The sequence below is a fragment of the Varroa jacobsoni genome, unplaced genomic scaffold (assembly GCF_002532875.2).
Source record: "Varroa jacobsoni isolate VJ856 unplaced genomic scaffold, vjacob_1.0 scaffold_1404, whole genome shotgun sequence".
Taxonomy (NCBI): domain Eukaryota; kingdom Metazoa; phylum Arthropoda; class Arachnida; order Mesostigmata; family Varroidae; genus Varroa; species Varroa jacobsoni.
In genome coordinates this window covers 32062-48421 of record NW_019214306.1, presented here as the reverse complement: position 1 = coordinate 48421, position 16360 = coordinate 32062, and the positions used below count along the sequence as shown (strand labels likewise).

Genomic DNA, 16360 nt, shown 5'->3' with positions numbered 1-16360 from the left:
GACAATGAAAGCCACGATAAGTAATAACGACGAAATAGACCACTCAAAGTTTCAATAGTGTAAGACAAAAGTTTTGCGGTCACGTAATGGTGTAGTCACAAGTTAAAAGCTTGTTGGCAAAGTTGTAAAGCCTAGAAGTTTCGGTCACTCTTCTAAGGTACTCAGAGCTCAATAGAAACCAAATGGTCGTAACAGGTCGATCCCTAGAAAAGGTATTCCGCACCGTATTTGTAAAATTCTCACGCAAATTATTCAATAACCCGTGGCGTATTCATCTTTCAACCTGGAACATATTTCGTGACCATAAACCTTTCATCTGATGCAGCCAAGACCCAAAACACTCAATTTTTTCGTTGTCGTTTACTAAGTTTTCGTAGCCTCCAAGGGTCAGTTGGCTCATTTTAGATTAGAAATGATAGTTCAGCACTTGAAGCTGATTCACCATCATCTTTCAGCCGCAGAATTACTTTCCCAAAAGATTCACGACGTATCATTCCTGCGTGTCTACCATAAAAATTCGAGTCCGCGTGATTCATGACAAATGAATGATAGGACCGAAAAATTGGCTAGTAAAGGAAAATCTTTAAACCACTTCGAAGGGGTATTATTGAATCTCATTTTAATTCATTGCTTTCAGGCGGCAAGTTCAATTTCTCACTTGGCCGCATTAGAAGAGCTCGCAAATTGTGGGCATCCAGCAAGAGAATTGACTCGTTCTTCGGTTTTCACGCCATGTTTAATTTAGCTTCTAATGGTAATGAGCAAGCTAACGAGGCACCAGCAGCAGTTCCTTGTCAGCAACAAGACCCTGCGCACGTTGTCAGATGGTAGTTCCGTATGCATCTTCCTCGCACGTCAGGTTTCATTGAGTTTGGCCTCAAACAGATTTCAGTAACATCTGCATCAATTGGCTTCACGGTGGGTACGCGAAGGTCAGTCAGAGAAAGCGCATATAGATAAGTTATGATGACGGTTGTGCGAACTTCTTTGTGTAACAGCGCTTGATTTGGTTGCCGATTCGGAACTTAAACGTATACAATTGTGGATGTAGCAACTGGTGTGAGGTAATAATAATTTATCTGTGAATAAAAGTGCCAAGGCTAAATTACTATTACGAGATTGCATATATAGCAATATGATTGTACTAGAAGATCGACATGTTTACTCGACATGGTTACTTTTCTGAAATGCTGTTTGCTATAAGTTTTCACCTCGCCATAATTCTATGTGAAAATTTCGCCGTGTTGAAACAAAATGGCCGGTTACCACAAATAGGTGCCGCATAACGGATTGAGTAAACGATGCTGTAACGAGGTATGTACGTGAAGAACACATTCTCTTTTCATAGTTCCTATGGCAATATTTAATTAATAGATAAATACGTATCATGCAGGTTTCGTTACTGTAGCCAATAAACCTCAATGATGTCCAATGGCCCAGCTCCGAAGAGAACGAGATTTGCGGAAGATTCTCAAACTAGCGTCGATGGTAGTCTTGCTGAGCCATCGACCAATAGGGTATACATAAAAAAGGTTTGTATGGCAACTAAAACAGCGGTATCGCACTCATACATTGCTTTAGAACAGTCGTCACGAACGAACACGTCCTGTTTCCAAAGTAACATGCGATTGTCCGGCTTAAACGCGTAAACAACAGTCTTCTCCGATGTGCCTTATTAATTTACGGCGTTTCAGATCGAAATGAAAAGATTTCGCAGCTTCGCAGACACAACAATCGAGTTCCACCCCGGCATCAATCTACTGGGTAGGTAGATTAATTTTCGAATAGATAAATAAAAGTGTTTGACATAAGTGTTTATAAAGAATTGTACAGTGGAAGAAGAACAGTAGATTAATCAGTCGTGCTTGCATCGGCAGAATGGGCAACGTTTCTATTTTTAGGTGAAGTCTTTTTGAATTCATACGATTCGTATATACAGACTGGTTAGACAGATCAACGCGATAGACGCGGGCAGGTCAATACAACTGTTAGTTTTGCTGCACATGTAATTATACGGTCACGTTATTATTTGGACGCTGAACAATTTATAAAATGAGTAGAAGTTGTTTATTGAAGACCCAGCTGTTCACTGTGTGGGTTTTCAGTTGGGCAGAACGGCTCGGGAAAGAGCAGCATTATCAAAGGTAAGATCAAACGCTTAAAATTACTCAAAATTTATTCAACGTAAATTATCTCACTAATCCAAACTAGCCACGGGCTACGTTTATATGTTTCGCTATGGGTTTACTTTTGTAAACCACTAATTAGCTTTTCCTGCTTATTTAGGATCAGCGTAAGCTAAGATGTGGTACATACATACAGCTGTTCTCAGTTTATGTCATCGACCGAGTTCTATTTAAATACGACGTATTTTACCTTTTAGCTACGAAGTTATAAGTCGCCCATATGAGCTAGCCAGTCAACCATAGGTGATATTTTTCTACAAATCCGATATAATTTACTAGGCTCATTTACTCAATATAGGGCTGTTGCATCGAGCTCGCACGATCCGCACATTACGGGCATCACATTTCTTCGTATTAGAGTTCAGCTGAGTAGATGTTTCTATTTAAGTTATACCCTAGAGCATGGTTCAGACGTACTTCAGTGATCCGGTAAGTTTAGTGTGTAAGCGCAAGGTAACCGATATTAATAACATTAAAACTTTGATTGCAACTGTGGATTTACGTTTGCGGAAACATGCGTCCCTCACAGCCGTGGAACTTTGCTTGGCCGCTATACAGACATCGTATAAAAAGTCAGCTCTTTCTAATGCCCGAACGACGTTCTTGTCGCCAATTGTTACTTCAGGGAAGCAGCAACAACCGACCGTGCTTAAGGTACCTAGCACTTCTATGTTCAAATTATAATAGTTTTATTATGTCAAGCTACCTAGAGTCGTGTTTTCTCATACGGCAATTTTGCAGGCAGGTGTCAATAAAGAGGTCAGTGTTAAAGATTGTATAAAAAAATTCGATAGAGTAACGTCCACTTCGCAAATGTCTTTTGCGTAAGCCAATCATTGGGTTCCTGTTAGACGCTTAACTAGATAATTCGCCAATTGGTCCACAGGTGTAGCTGGGAGTAGAGCGTGGAACAATTAGTACACCGTAGAATATGACAACAAATGAAAATAATCACCCAAAAAGGGTATCTTGCATTGGTTACATATGGGAGCTTCTTTACTGTTAGGTGTCGGAGTCAGATGGCCCCGTGCTAGTGCAGGCGTGACGCTTACTATACCGAGGGAAAAAAAAGAAAAATGTTTGAAATCAGCCGCTTAGCTTCGCGCCAGGGGCCAGACGTCCGAAGCAATCCTTAACGGCAAACTGATGCCACCAAATGCATTGATATCGCATGGGCAGTCCCATTTGACATACCGGGCTGACCATTTTGAGTAAACTTTCGTCGTTCGATTTTTCACAATAGATCGTTCTCGGTGACGTAAACACACAACAGTCTCCGGGCTCTGCAGAACTTGGAGAGCACCATATTCGCGTTGAAGCTCACTTTAACCGAGACTCGACCCAGTTGCAAATCCTCTACAATATTGATGGCCAAAACGTCACATTCGCGCAGCTGCACGAAAGGCTGCGATCTATCGGCGTCACAACGAAAAGCGTTCAGTTCATTCGGCAAAATCAGGTGTTGATATAAGCATCTTTTAAGAGCCTAATGAAAGTAAACTCACTGTTGTACGGTAATATAAATTAGAACTAGAGTGTTATCGGTCGTGTCGGTAGACGCCGACAGGTACACATTTATCTGATGGTTCTGTTTTGTAATAAAAAAAAAGTTGGTTCACGCACGCGTATTATAACTAAATGATAGCGACTTTAATGGTGGTTCCTTCACAGCCATTTTCATCAGACGAGTTTGAGAGCGGCACCCTTATGAAACAGTTGAGCAATCTGGTCGACGCTGCTGTTTGGAAGCACTGGCAAAAATGGGCCGAACACATCCGAGAATCTGGGGCAGAGGCGGTCACTAAGGCCGCGCAGGACATTGACAGAGCGGAGGCCATCTTGGTAGGACGTTTCCTGAATGATGTTTCGCTAAAGTGTTATCGCTTTAAGAGCTGTCTGTTGAATTAAATGCCTGTTGAATTGACTAGACTGCTTTCTCGAAGCAATTTATTGTACCTCAAAAGTTGTTTGCAGTAGCAATTTCTTGTCAAATGAAGGTTCGTTTACTTTCTTCATCCTAATTTCTGTCCATAAATCAGCTGTCTTAAAGTGTAAAGGACATTGGCGGGTCTTCTTGCGTTTACTTACCATGTAGTGTGCTAGACAATTAGGTTAGACAGTATGGCCCTTTTGATTGCTATAGAAGATTTCGGAGAGGAAAACAATCGTAAATAGGTAATCGCAATCCTTATTCATTGAAACGTACATATTTCCTACAGAAACAACTCAAGGATGCAAGCACACTGCAAGCGAAGTATTTAGCACTCAAGAAACAGAAGCGGAAATTGGAACTTCAGCTTAATGGAGATGAGCTGCGGGCGCTCAAGAGTCAAATCGTTAAGCTTGAGCTTGATCTATCACAAGTTTCCAAATCTTACTGGCCGATCGCAACCTCGTTAGAAGAAATCTTAAGTACACGCAAGGTATCTCTGCACGTGACCATCCTTCGTTGTGCGCTGTCGATATATCCTGTCCATTGTTCGAGATCTGCGTTTGTGTGCGAAATGTGTGCCTATGTTTGTTATTGAACTAGTAGTACTCGCAGCTATATCACTAGAACAAGGTAGAACGTGACGAGATCATTTATAGACATTCGGACGGAACATTTTTGAAGAAATCGGATTTTTTTTACAGAGTATCAGTAGGTGTTCGCATTTTTCGATAGTTAATACGATAATCGATCTACCAGATCGACTGATACGGGACACAGCCACAGCGGAAATATCGGGACGGCTACGTAACGTTCCTCTGTCTTCGAACAGCCAACAATCGTATACAAACAATGAATTTTGATACACTGAGTGCGTTGTCATGCGAATGAATCGGCAACACGCCGGCGTTTGTTGTTAGCGTTCGAGAATCTTCCTCCTCTATTACAGAGAAACGATAATAACAACACCAACACTCACGTGCGTAACTAGTGTCAACGTTTAGGTTGCCTATGAATTTATCTAGTCATTAACAGGTTGAGTATAATTTGCCGATTAAGTAGTCTGTTCAATTTCAGGCGCTCCAGTCGCAGCTGAGCTCCGCTAGACTCTACGGGGCAGAGGGCGCTTTCATACGGAAGCAGCTGGTCATCTTGCAAAATCAGCTAAACACGCTTAATAACGACCTGAACAGCAAACAAACCTACGTGAAAAAACTGCGCGTTGACGTTTTCAAATGCCAATCGACGGAGAGCAAAATCCGTACGTTCATTTATGTGACGATGTTTCATGCTATTGATATCCTATGATAGGCTGCGAAGCACTTTCTCTATCCAAAAGCTAGCATAAATAGCAAATGGCGAGACGATGAAGCGCATTATGTCGAAAATGATCGTGCTTCATAGAGCTGATTTTTATAGTTCGATGATTCACATAAATTTGGTCTAAGGTCTCCCATAGGTCAACTTGCTTTCTTATCGTTCACAAGTCAGATTGGTTTACGTATTGAAAAATGATCGTGAGGATTTTAAAACGGAAGTCACACTTATAATGCAGCTCTATCAAGGACAATCAGGTCGTTCGAAGCGAGCGTCGGCATTAGCAGAGTCGACGGTGGATACTGACATACCTAACAAGTTAACTATGCCACGACGAAAACCGTAACCTTGTTCAATGGTTCTACTCATCTAGGTTCACTAGAGACCCAGATTAGCGAATCTGCGGATTCGTTACAGCAGATGGCGTCAAGGATCAAAGATCTCGAAGACGAGATAGGTACGAAAGCTGCTAGGAAAGATGCGTTGATCCGGGTACTGACTGCAAGGTTAGCATCCTACACACCCCTCTTGCTACAAATGGGGATCGTAATAAGATCAGATATCAGCGAAAAATTAAATCAAATATAATTTGATTAAGTGGTGTTCTACTAGAAATGCAGTGCTTCGTTTCGCTTTATTTATCAAAATGAACTCCTGCTATACACAAGTGCATGTAGTAGAGAAAAGGTTCTCGAAGGAAAAACCCAGCCCCTTACTCTAGTATAAAGAACACCAAAGAGGTATCGTAGCACAGAGGTCAAATCATGCAATAATTTGAAAGCGATTTGACGGGGGCTTTGAATATATTGATATATTGCTAATACTTTATATACGTTCTGCTCTGTTCTAACCGACAGAACCCACGGAGAACAAGGTGTGCTTGACAGTATGGAGGATGCACGTATCACTAGAGAAACGCAAACTTTAAAAATGATGATACCCAAGTATAAAAGTAAAATGAATATGCTAAAGGCATCCAAACAGGACAAGGAAAGAACAATTAAGGTATGAAAAAAATTGAAATGAATAATCTTATTCAGAGTGTATTATTTATATGTACATTTTAGAGTGAAGGGAATATATATATATATATATATATATATATATATATATATATATATGAAGAAGTCGAAGGTAATTTAGGTGCACTTCTTACGCGTCCAATGATAGGGCTCATCGAACACACAGATGTGTCGAGAGACACGTCAAGGCTTCTCCAATACATGCTATCGCCCTAATTCGAGATTGTTCTTCGAGTGTCTCAAAAGGGAAAACACTATATAACAATAGTGCCATTGTTCCTAATTAACCAGTAGGCTTAAATTCATTAAACCAAAGGAACTCGCTATAAATGAAAAAATGCCGTGACAAAAAACGTACGATTAAAGTAGTACTTTGTCTAACCTATAATTGTGTTTTCGGTATTATTAGGAATTAGGTGAAAAATTAAAAACGGTTCAGGATCAACTCAGGGCGCATAGCTCGGCAGAGGACGACCTACAGGACAGGCGAAATCTTTTACTCAACGAAAATCAACTAATTATTTCGGAGATTATCAAAATATCCAATAACAGGTCCACAAGTTTTTGCACTGCTTTGAAATTACTCATCGCTAAATGTTTAAACACCCGTTTTTCAATGAAAGATGCAGTATGCAATACACATGTATCTAGATGTGGGCTACCCTTTAGTTAAGCACACATTTGCTGACTGCCTGCCTTTGTCGTACGCTTACTTGAAATGTATACATGTTTTTTTTTTTTTATTTTATTTATGTATTTACGTAAGGCTACAAACACTGGGTCAAAGCCCACTAAACCGTAATTCCGTTTCATCGGACGTGTTAATGATTTATTTGTAAGGATTCAAGTGCGGTTGTTTGTTAGTTGTTACCTTGTCGATGCGACACATCGGTATGAAGTTTACATATGTATATATAAACGGTATAAAGTACGTCGGTGCCAATTGAATTGCTAGTATCAGCAGGAAATTCATAATGGCTTGGACATATTACAGCTCATCTTTCGAACTTGAAAGTGCACGCGAGCAACTTGCTGCGGCTATGGGGCCCTTGGCCAACGTATACTTCCGAATTCCCGATATTTATGAACGTCTTCGTCACTACAAAGATTTCGACGGTTTCTGCGGATGCATCTTGGATCTTATTCACGTAGATGAAGCATATCGAGTTGCTGTCCGCGCAGCTGAGGAATTGTAAGTCTGTCTTTTTGTTGAGTAATTCCTAGGCTAACGTCAGGAGGTGTTTTTTCCTACACAGACAAATGGAGCAGAACGGAAGAATCCCGTCGGGAATAAGGCAAATATGAAAGCCTTCGCTTGCTCCCTCAGTGACTATGCATCCCTCAACCCGAGTCTGCCATTTCAATTACATCCTAAAAAAGAAGAAATTAAAGCTGTCGACGAAATAGAATTGTACTCAGTTTTAACGCGCAGAAATAGACCATATTGGAATACAAGCAACACAGCAAGCAATTCAAAGAACGTTTATGCAGATATTTTTTTCATTCCTTTTACGGCTTTTCCTGCCGTACTCGGCAGTCGGTTCTTGAGTTTGAAAATGCCATATATGAGATAATATTAGACCATCAGATGATCAAAATCGTGTTTTTTTTTTTCGATTTGCGTTCGACCTCCTGGTGATACATAGCTCAGGTCTATATTCTGCATTATTGCTTTATATGGATTAGATACTTGAGAATCTCAACCGAGACGGCCATGATGTGATTTATTAATGTACGTCAACGTTTAAAGGTCAAACCATATATGATCAAAAGGAAGCGTGATTTCTTATTCAGCTGCGGTTTACCCTGTCGTTTTCTGCAGCCTATACTCTTTTGTGGTCCCGAACCTTGAGATAGCAGACCTCTTCGCAAAGGTGCTGGTTGAGCTTCAGCTGAATGATGAATCTATACGCGTGATCGTTCTTGACAACTACAACTATAAACGAGCTGAAGAGTCTACAGCTGGTCCCCCAGGGGCTACACCTTTAGAAGATTATGTTGCTCTAGATGTAAGTACACGGGCTGTATTCAAATCAAGTAACTAATATGCAGGATTATATTAAAGGTGTCTTGCATCGAACCATCTACCGAAAGATAAGCAATTTGAAAAAAACCTTTTACACAGAATCGGTTAAGGTCGAACAATTGTTGTAGGTAAGTGACTAGGATAGAATTAGGATATTAGTTCATTTGTCGACATAACATAGATGATCCATTATGGTAGAGGTCCCATAAAAAAACTTTTTTTAACAGTTTTAACTTTTTATGACCGACGCTACGAAGCAATCACCTGATTTGAAACTGTGTCGGCTAAGATTATTATTATTTAGTGGAACCGTCATCAAGCGATGTTTAACGGCAGTAAATGACACAACATCTGAAACACTTTTTTTGAGGAGACCTCCATGAAAAATTGTATAGAATAGTTACCTTCAGTCTATTCGTACTTCAGGCTGGGCTGAATTTAATCGAATGGCAGTGCAGCAGATGAAAAGGGCATAAGCTAACAGTCAACCGGAAAGTACGGCCCTAAACGATGTGTAGGTACCTTTGTAAAATGGAAAATATCACAATGTATCTTAGCCGTGTACAACACAAGGCTTTAACGTGAATTCACTACCTCATTTTTTCGTATCAGGACCGTGACGAGTTCAGGAAAAGTCCCAAGCTGAGGTCGCAGATATTCCAGATTATAGCGGCTGAACTGCGTAACTTTTGGTTGTTGGGCTCAGAAACCTACGAATTAGAAAATATTGAAGACACTCTGCAGCTTTTCGACGACAGGCGATTTTCGAAACTAACATTTGTCAGTCCCACCGGTGAGTGTATACATAACGGGAACTCTCTTCACTTTAGGTTCTTTTAGCGAGGAGTTCACGTCACTCATATAAGTAAGAATAAACAAATTTTGTCATTTTCGTAGGAGACATCATAACTCGACATGGGGTTACGGCTCGTACCTGCTCGCCATATCACGATATCATTTCGATATACGAGAAGTTCAAGCGGCTCAGCCGTACTGAGCATGCACCTAATCAAAAGATTGCCATCTACAAGAAGAATGAACGGAAAATCTGTGAAAAACTAGCCAATAATCAGTCGGCCTTGGCTACGGAAAGAGGAGTCATCGCTGAATTAAGGTTTGTATTGTATATTCATTAGCGAAATAGGTGACGAAGTTTTGGCCCGTACGAGCCATCGGTGTTACTCCACATTTAGTCAAAAAGTGTGGTGCTGTTTTGGGTTGGTAGTGACTGATGGGCCACAGTATAGTTTCTTGATACAATATAACCACGGTTATATTGTATCAAGAATTTAAGTTCGTTTTTGATTATAGCCGCACAACAGATCACCTTGCTATGTCTTCTGTAACTAAATTGCCAAAAAAAAAGGTGGGGCAATCGTAGAATCAATATGCAAGTTACTTTTTTGCTTCACAATTGTGACACGACGCGTTCACTGTCAAGATTAAGGTGTGCCTAATAATAACAGCCGCTAATACGGCCCAAGGCCGATGTAACACGGTGTGCAACCAGTTGTGGAAAGAATCGGCCTTTGCAACATGACGATACGTTCCGTTCAAATGTCAAATATTGATAGAAGATCTATTGATGCTAACTGAGGCGTCGTTGTTGTTGTTTGCCGTGTAAACATTATGCATGCCATTATATTAGCAATGAATAGCTTCTTCTTCTTCTTCTTCTTCTTCTTCTAGCTATGAGCACGTGAATGTTCTTCACCGAAAAGTCATGCTGGAAAAAATGCTGATCATAGACGAACATATAATGAAGATATACGGTGACCGTTATGAAAGGGCTGAAAAGGAATTGCAGATGAGGAATTACTTTGTGAACGAGGTCAGTCGTCTTGCGAAGGAGGACGAACAATACTCGGAAGACGAACTCCGAACCGAGCTCAGAGACATTGCGGAAGAACTCCACCAGTTGAACGCCGAGCTGACTTCCTTTATGGAACAGGTATTAGTCATGGTTCAGAGCTTCTGAGTATTATAAAAGCTGTCACGAATCAAATGCTGCCTCATGCTGATATAATTGGATATGACGGCAGTAGCGGAATTAGCCATTTGTCTCGAAATTTCCTTAAAATACATATACATAACACTTGTATATATAATATGATAAAGAAGCTTCCGGGCGGTGATTGCTGTTTGAGCCTGACAGGTTGTATGCCGCTTTGAAAGCATGCCAAAGAAGCAGACGTTCATATTCAGAAACTTGCGTAGTATGATGTACGGTTGGAATAATCTGTTGTTTTCTATGCTTCAGCATGGTAACACTCAAGTGGAGCATGCGGCACTGCAATCTGAGAGAATTGGACTTCAGGAACAATTATTGCGTCAGTACGATGACTGGGCGATATATCAAGACAGTTTGATCGGGGAAGCCGCTTCTCGGATCACATGCATAAAGCGCCACATAGCTGAGACTAATCGTAGGCTTGCCGGTTACGAGACCCGGCTAGCCGACCTCTCATCGCGTATCCCCGACACGATCGACGCCGAGAATAAGCTTACACAGGCTATCGAGACGGGGGACATTCATACAAGCAGTGTAGGAATGATCGAAGATCAGATGACAGCCATGCGTGCCAGGCTAACTAATCTAAGGGGTCGGTACAATTACTTAGGTGGAAACCCAGATGATACAGCAAGTGACGACGTAAGCAAGGAGAACGACGAAGAGGTCGTTGCTACAGAAGAAGAAATGCGAACCCAGCTAAAAGACCTGTGCGAACAACTTTTAGAATTTCCGGCTGAGTCATTTTTGCTGGATGAGACGATGGCTGACAAACTCGCTGATCAGCTAGAGAAATATCGAAACTTCTACGATGCTTTGAGATATGTTGTTGAGACAGGCCTGGATATGGTTGAGACTAATTTCATTCAGTTACGACGAGCAGTTGAGCGTTCGGCGCTTTCTGATATCGGCGAGCAGATGCAAAAGGTGTTTTCGTCAATTGTACCGCAGGGTCAAGTCACGTGGATACCGGTCTATTCTAGTCAGGTAATTTACACGCTAGTGATAGTCACGACATGGACCTTACTGTGCATGCTGGAAGAACTGGTAGAACTATGTATTGTGTAGTTACCTTCGTTTTGTCGCAGCACCATACGTCGGAACCCAACAAGCAGGATAGGCGATTACACAAACTAGTATCGATCTGTGCCCTGTTTAAATGTCCGTTACACATTTTTAAAGCGCTGGCTTTTCACTGTATCCAGGTGGATGAGGTGCCCTCGCTGTTCCTAATGGAAAACCTCAGATTCACTTCTAAATGCAACACCGTCTTACTCCTAATACTAGGCAATTATAACAGTCATGTCAGCCGTGTCGTTTTTCTCCTATGTACTCAATCTTCCTTCGTTGCACCAATCTTCTATACGTAGATTTTGTATGGCGCCTCGATACCCTTATCAACAGAACACGCAATAGGGATCGTACCTGCCGCGCGCAGGTCTGTTGTTCGTAATTCGTAGCGCTTATCTATACGAACTATCGGCCAAAAACAGTACTTTTTGCCCTTGCCACCGTCTGCCTGTCCTTTGTTTAATACACTAATTTCTTTTTGTAGTATGTATGTTCCCTATATGCTGAGCTGTACGTTCGTTTGCCTTTCCACCCGTCCATCGATTATACTCCATTTCACATCTCACAATGCTGAGTTTTCCCTTTTTATGTCTACTGTAACCGGGATACCTAAACAATTGTTTCAAACATATAGCATTGGCGATTCTTTGTAGCTATCTTTGCGAATTTCGTCATTCTATAGCATACACGTTGATCTACCATCTAGCTTATTGAGCGTCGACTTTTCTAACAACTGATTTGCAAAAATATCTTTCTATATAAGTCCTGTATTTTGACCTTCAGAAGTCCCAAAGGCCAGAGCTTGTGAGCTTGGATCCCTGCGGATTGCTTAGACAAATGCTCGCCAGACCTGCGACGAGCTAATCTGCTCTATCTTGTTTAGCGACTAAAAAATTGTCACTGTAAAAAAGGAATAGGTAAACGGATGAAACTATCTTACGAATTTCGGCTATGGTAGTGGTAAAAAATCCGCATCATGTTTAATTGGAAGAGATTTTCCTTCATGTCCTTGTAGATCCACTCTGTTGTACCAGAACCGTTGATTGACTTGCTTAGTGTCGCATTTGTAGGTTATACTACGTATCAGAAATGCTGAATGCAACAAATTCTATCTGTTTCCTATGGTAGGGCCTGGCAAGGCTTGACAAGCCAATATTTATTTTCAAACGAACGTCCTAAACCTTGAGCTATTTTTGATGTAACTTCGCCACCTCTCGTAACGCTTCGTTTGCCAGCTATTTTATATGATAAACCAAGGTAATATGCAATGCGTTTAGTGTTTGACGATTTGTATCTATTTTTGGCCGATAAAAATTAAGAAGAAGATAGGAAGACGCGCTGGAAGTACTTCTTGTGGACAGTTATCTCTTCTTATAAATAAAATAAAGACGAGTAGTACAAAGTAAAAATATTTTCAAAGGAAATTCGAGGCTGGTAGATTATTATAGGATTCAGTTTTTTATCATTTGCATGAAACACAGGCAATCGAAAACACGTTACTCCTATAAGCCGATATTTGTGAAAGCACCTCTTCCGTTCAACAGCAGCTATTCAAGTGAAGTCAAATAGGCAAGATATATAATTTAAGATATGCAATAGAAAACGTCGTGTCAACGGGAAACTAACCTGCATACCGTACCACCTATCAGTCCTATAAGTTTAGGAAAGATCTTTACGAATTTCAGAAAACAAAAATATATGTTTTTGGTTAAGCTAACTATGAAATTTAATTCTACCAGTAACGCTAGTCTATAGACATCGTCATTGCTACCTCTAGCAGATCTGGCTTTACCAATCGTTCATTCTAGCAACATTTATTGTCCTCCGATTAATGTTTGAAGCTTTGGAAATATAGCATTGTCCTTGCACGGTGTTCTTCGTGCTCCTTGCCGATAGGCCCAATTAAATATGTGTACATTTGTACGTATGGGTGATCAAGTGTAAATATAATATTTCAATTTGTTTTGTGTTTTCAAGGGCGAAGGAGATCAAAGTGAGAACGAAAGTGATTTGGTGTCATTAGAGGTTAAGGCCAGGTTTGGACCAACTGAGCCGCTTCGTGGTATTGACATGTTTTCAGGTATGACACGGACATTGGTTCCCGTTTTCGGCAGAATATGTTGTATATTGGCATATTGCCGGAGAACATTATCAACTGTCCTGGACGGAAGGGCGCTCATTGAGGTATCGCGCATCCGTTCGTACTATGACTTTCGATGTTGCTTATCACCATGAGCCTCACATGTTAGGCCAACTATACGAAGCCAGCCATCTAACACAAGCTCTCCAATGGAACGTCGTAGACTAAGAACTTATCGTTGTTATTATGAGAGCATTAAATTGTCATTTCAATGCAACGCCCATATTCGATCACACATAGAGTTGATGATGTTGCTTTCGCAGCGAAGCGTACAAAATCACCGGCACGTTTTTTCCTAGAAAAAAAACACTCCACCGCATCTGTAAACGAGCTTGTTCAATGACACTAATCTGAACAGAAGACAGGTTATAAAGGGGCCTGGACGAGGTCGTCCACTCGTAGAAGGAGGAATTACACTCTTAAAATGTTTCCAGAACTGAATCGTATGCAATATATATGATGCAATGATACTTTTTTACTGGTAGAGGACAGTGATCATCCGTCATATGATTTTTAACAACACCATTATCAATTATTTTCTATATCGAAACGTTTTAGGGGGTCAACGTGCGATAATGTCATTGGTTTTAGCGACGGCCGGAAGCTGCATTTGTCAACAGCAAATTCTACTTCTTGACGAAGTCGATGCATCCCTTGACGAGCTACATTGTACAAGACTTGCAGGTTTGTTGACAGATGATTACGTACATAGAAGAACATATGTCGGTGGGTTACATGCACAAAGTACAATAACAATTTATAGTTGACAAATAGTCGTCAAACAACGTAGGCCTATTTCTTTCCCAGTTATTTTAGGCTTGCTTGAATTTATCATTTCTAAGTCCTAAAGGCTCACAGGACGGTTGCGACATAGAATAAAATTTCGTGTTCATCAACAGTTCTGTACGCTTCAGGTCGATTCGTTAAGTGTTTGCTAATAAGAGCTAGTGAAAAGTCTTTACCGTCTTGTTTAAATGAAGACCATGTATGTATACATATTATATAATAATACGTATGGATACCTAGGCGTTTACTGTGGCATGTAGGCGGGTCGGCCTAATATGGGCATTAATAAAACATAATACCTGTCACATTGCTTTGTTCATCTAACGTACGTTCTAGAGCTCCTCAAGGACATATCAACCCGAACTCAGGTGGTTCTTATCAGTCACCGATTCGATTCGGATAAGGCCTCCTTTGTTGACCAAGTGCACAAGGTCGTTCGCTACGATGGGGTAAGAATAGTGGCTAGCTTGATGAAAGCTATATATAGATCTATAAACTGTTTTCGTCGACTCGTCATGACAGTTCTTTAAGGCATAAACAATTTAGCGCGTTTATACGTAAAGGGATTTGGACAACTGCAATCTAACACATCATGAAATCTCGAGGAAGATGGTACGCCGCTTCGTGCCATTCGATTTTGTAGTCTGCTTGTCCTATTTTGGGTTAGGAAGTTTTTTGCTTACGCGTAGAGCTGGGTCAGACCTTTTGAAACGTTTGCCGAAGCTGGTTTGAAAAATTGCCACTACGCTGGCGGGTATTCGGGCTTCCAGTATAGCTGGAAGGCTATTACCCACTTTCACTAGTAGAGTAAATGAAAAAAAAGCTATCTACATCTAGAATCGCATAGTCGTAGGTCTTTTGCAAGCTATGCTCGCGAGGCAAACATAGGCTTCGTCAACCGGTTCCTCACGTGTAAGCTAATAACGTTCTGGCACCTGAAGATATGCTAATACGTTATGAAGCAGTAATGATCCGATAAATTGGTGATAATATATCATAATGTTTGTGTTTGTAAATTCCGCTTTCCTCCGGATGTCCAATTGCCTGACCACCCTCTAGCAAAATCTTATTGTTTTTATTCTTGTTTCAGACTACGTTTGTCGAACCCGTAATAAGCGTTTGAAGTTGTTAGATCTTGTATCCCGCTTACGCTGACTTCGCAAAGCTGTTATAGTTTTCAGTGTAAGTCATCTTATCTGTCGTTGTATTATTTTATATAAATTAATCATATGTCTAGTTTAATAATAAACGTGTATTAGACGTACAGCTTTAAGCATACGTCAACAGACAATCCCCAATAGTGTTAGGGGGGTTCGTAGAATTGCGATTGTAAGTGAGCTTTCGTAATGGTAACCGCCGAGTTTTGTTGAAACAGCATTTGCGTATATGGAACTGTAGCGCATTTGCTCAGTACGCAATTCATCATGCCATTGTTAAATAATCTATGAAATGAGACATTAGTATAGGAACCCTTGCTTTCATATTAATGAACAGATGATAACTAAAAAGAAGACTAGATTTCGTGGATCGAACGATCAATGCGAAATCATTGAACGAGTGAGAACGAGCAGAAGCATCTTGTGCGTGTAGCTTCATTATAAGGTAGCAATAATAATAATAATAATAACAGGTCGTCTCAGACGCCACGTTTCCTGATATGCTTTACAACCTTGTTTGTTTGGCAGCCGTGGTAGATGATTGTGGTTGACTTTTATTGTGTTTACGACAAAATGTAAATAAAATGAAGATGAGTGATACCAAAGCAATCATTAGAATCAACCTTGTAGTCATTCAATACATATATATTTACGCATCGAGAAACCGCATTTTGTACAACAATGTAACGTAGGAAATCCTCTTCAAATAAGCTA

The 16360-nt window shown here is 40.6% G+C and overlaps 1 protein-coding gene across 2 annotated transcripts; it reads left to right on the top strand.

Annotated features, from left to right (window-relative positions):
- Nucleotides 1–691: 691 nt before the first annotated feature.
- LOC111269671 (uncharacterized) lies at nucleotides 692–16264 on the top strand. 2 transcript variants are annotated; one of them, XM_022849443.2, is made up of 22 exons: nucleotides 692–918; nucleotides 1394–1532; nucleotides 1695–1764; nucleotides 2106–2144; nucleotides 2716–2840; nucleotides 3430–3645; nucleotides 3858–4028; nucleotides 4406–4609; nucleotides 5194–5377; nucleotides 5807–5939; nucleotides 6291–6438; nucleotides 6865–7007; nucleotides 7450–7647; nucleotides 8278–8464; nucleotides 9094–9274; nucleotides 9379–9595; nucleotides 10171–10432; nucleotides 10742–11479; nucleotides 13541–13643; nucleotides 14262–14387; nucleotides 14826–14938; nucleotides 15580–16264. In XM_022849443.2, the coding sequence occupies exons 2-22, from the start codon at nucleotides 1422–1424 to the stop codon at nucleotides 15610–15612; spliced, it is 3702 nt and encodes a 1233-aa protein (XP_022705178.1). In that variant the 5' UTR covers nucleotides 692–918; nucleotides 1394–1421; the 3' UTR covers nucleotides 15613–16264. The 2 variants fall into 2 exon arrangements, with proteins under 2 accessions (XP_022705178.1, XP_022705177.1); XM_022849442.2 differs by having other exon boundaries at nucleotides 692–1064.
- The last annotated feature ends 96 nt before the right edge of the window (nucleotides 16265–16360 follow it).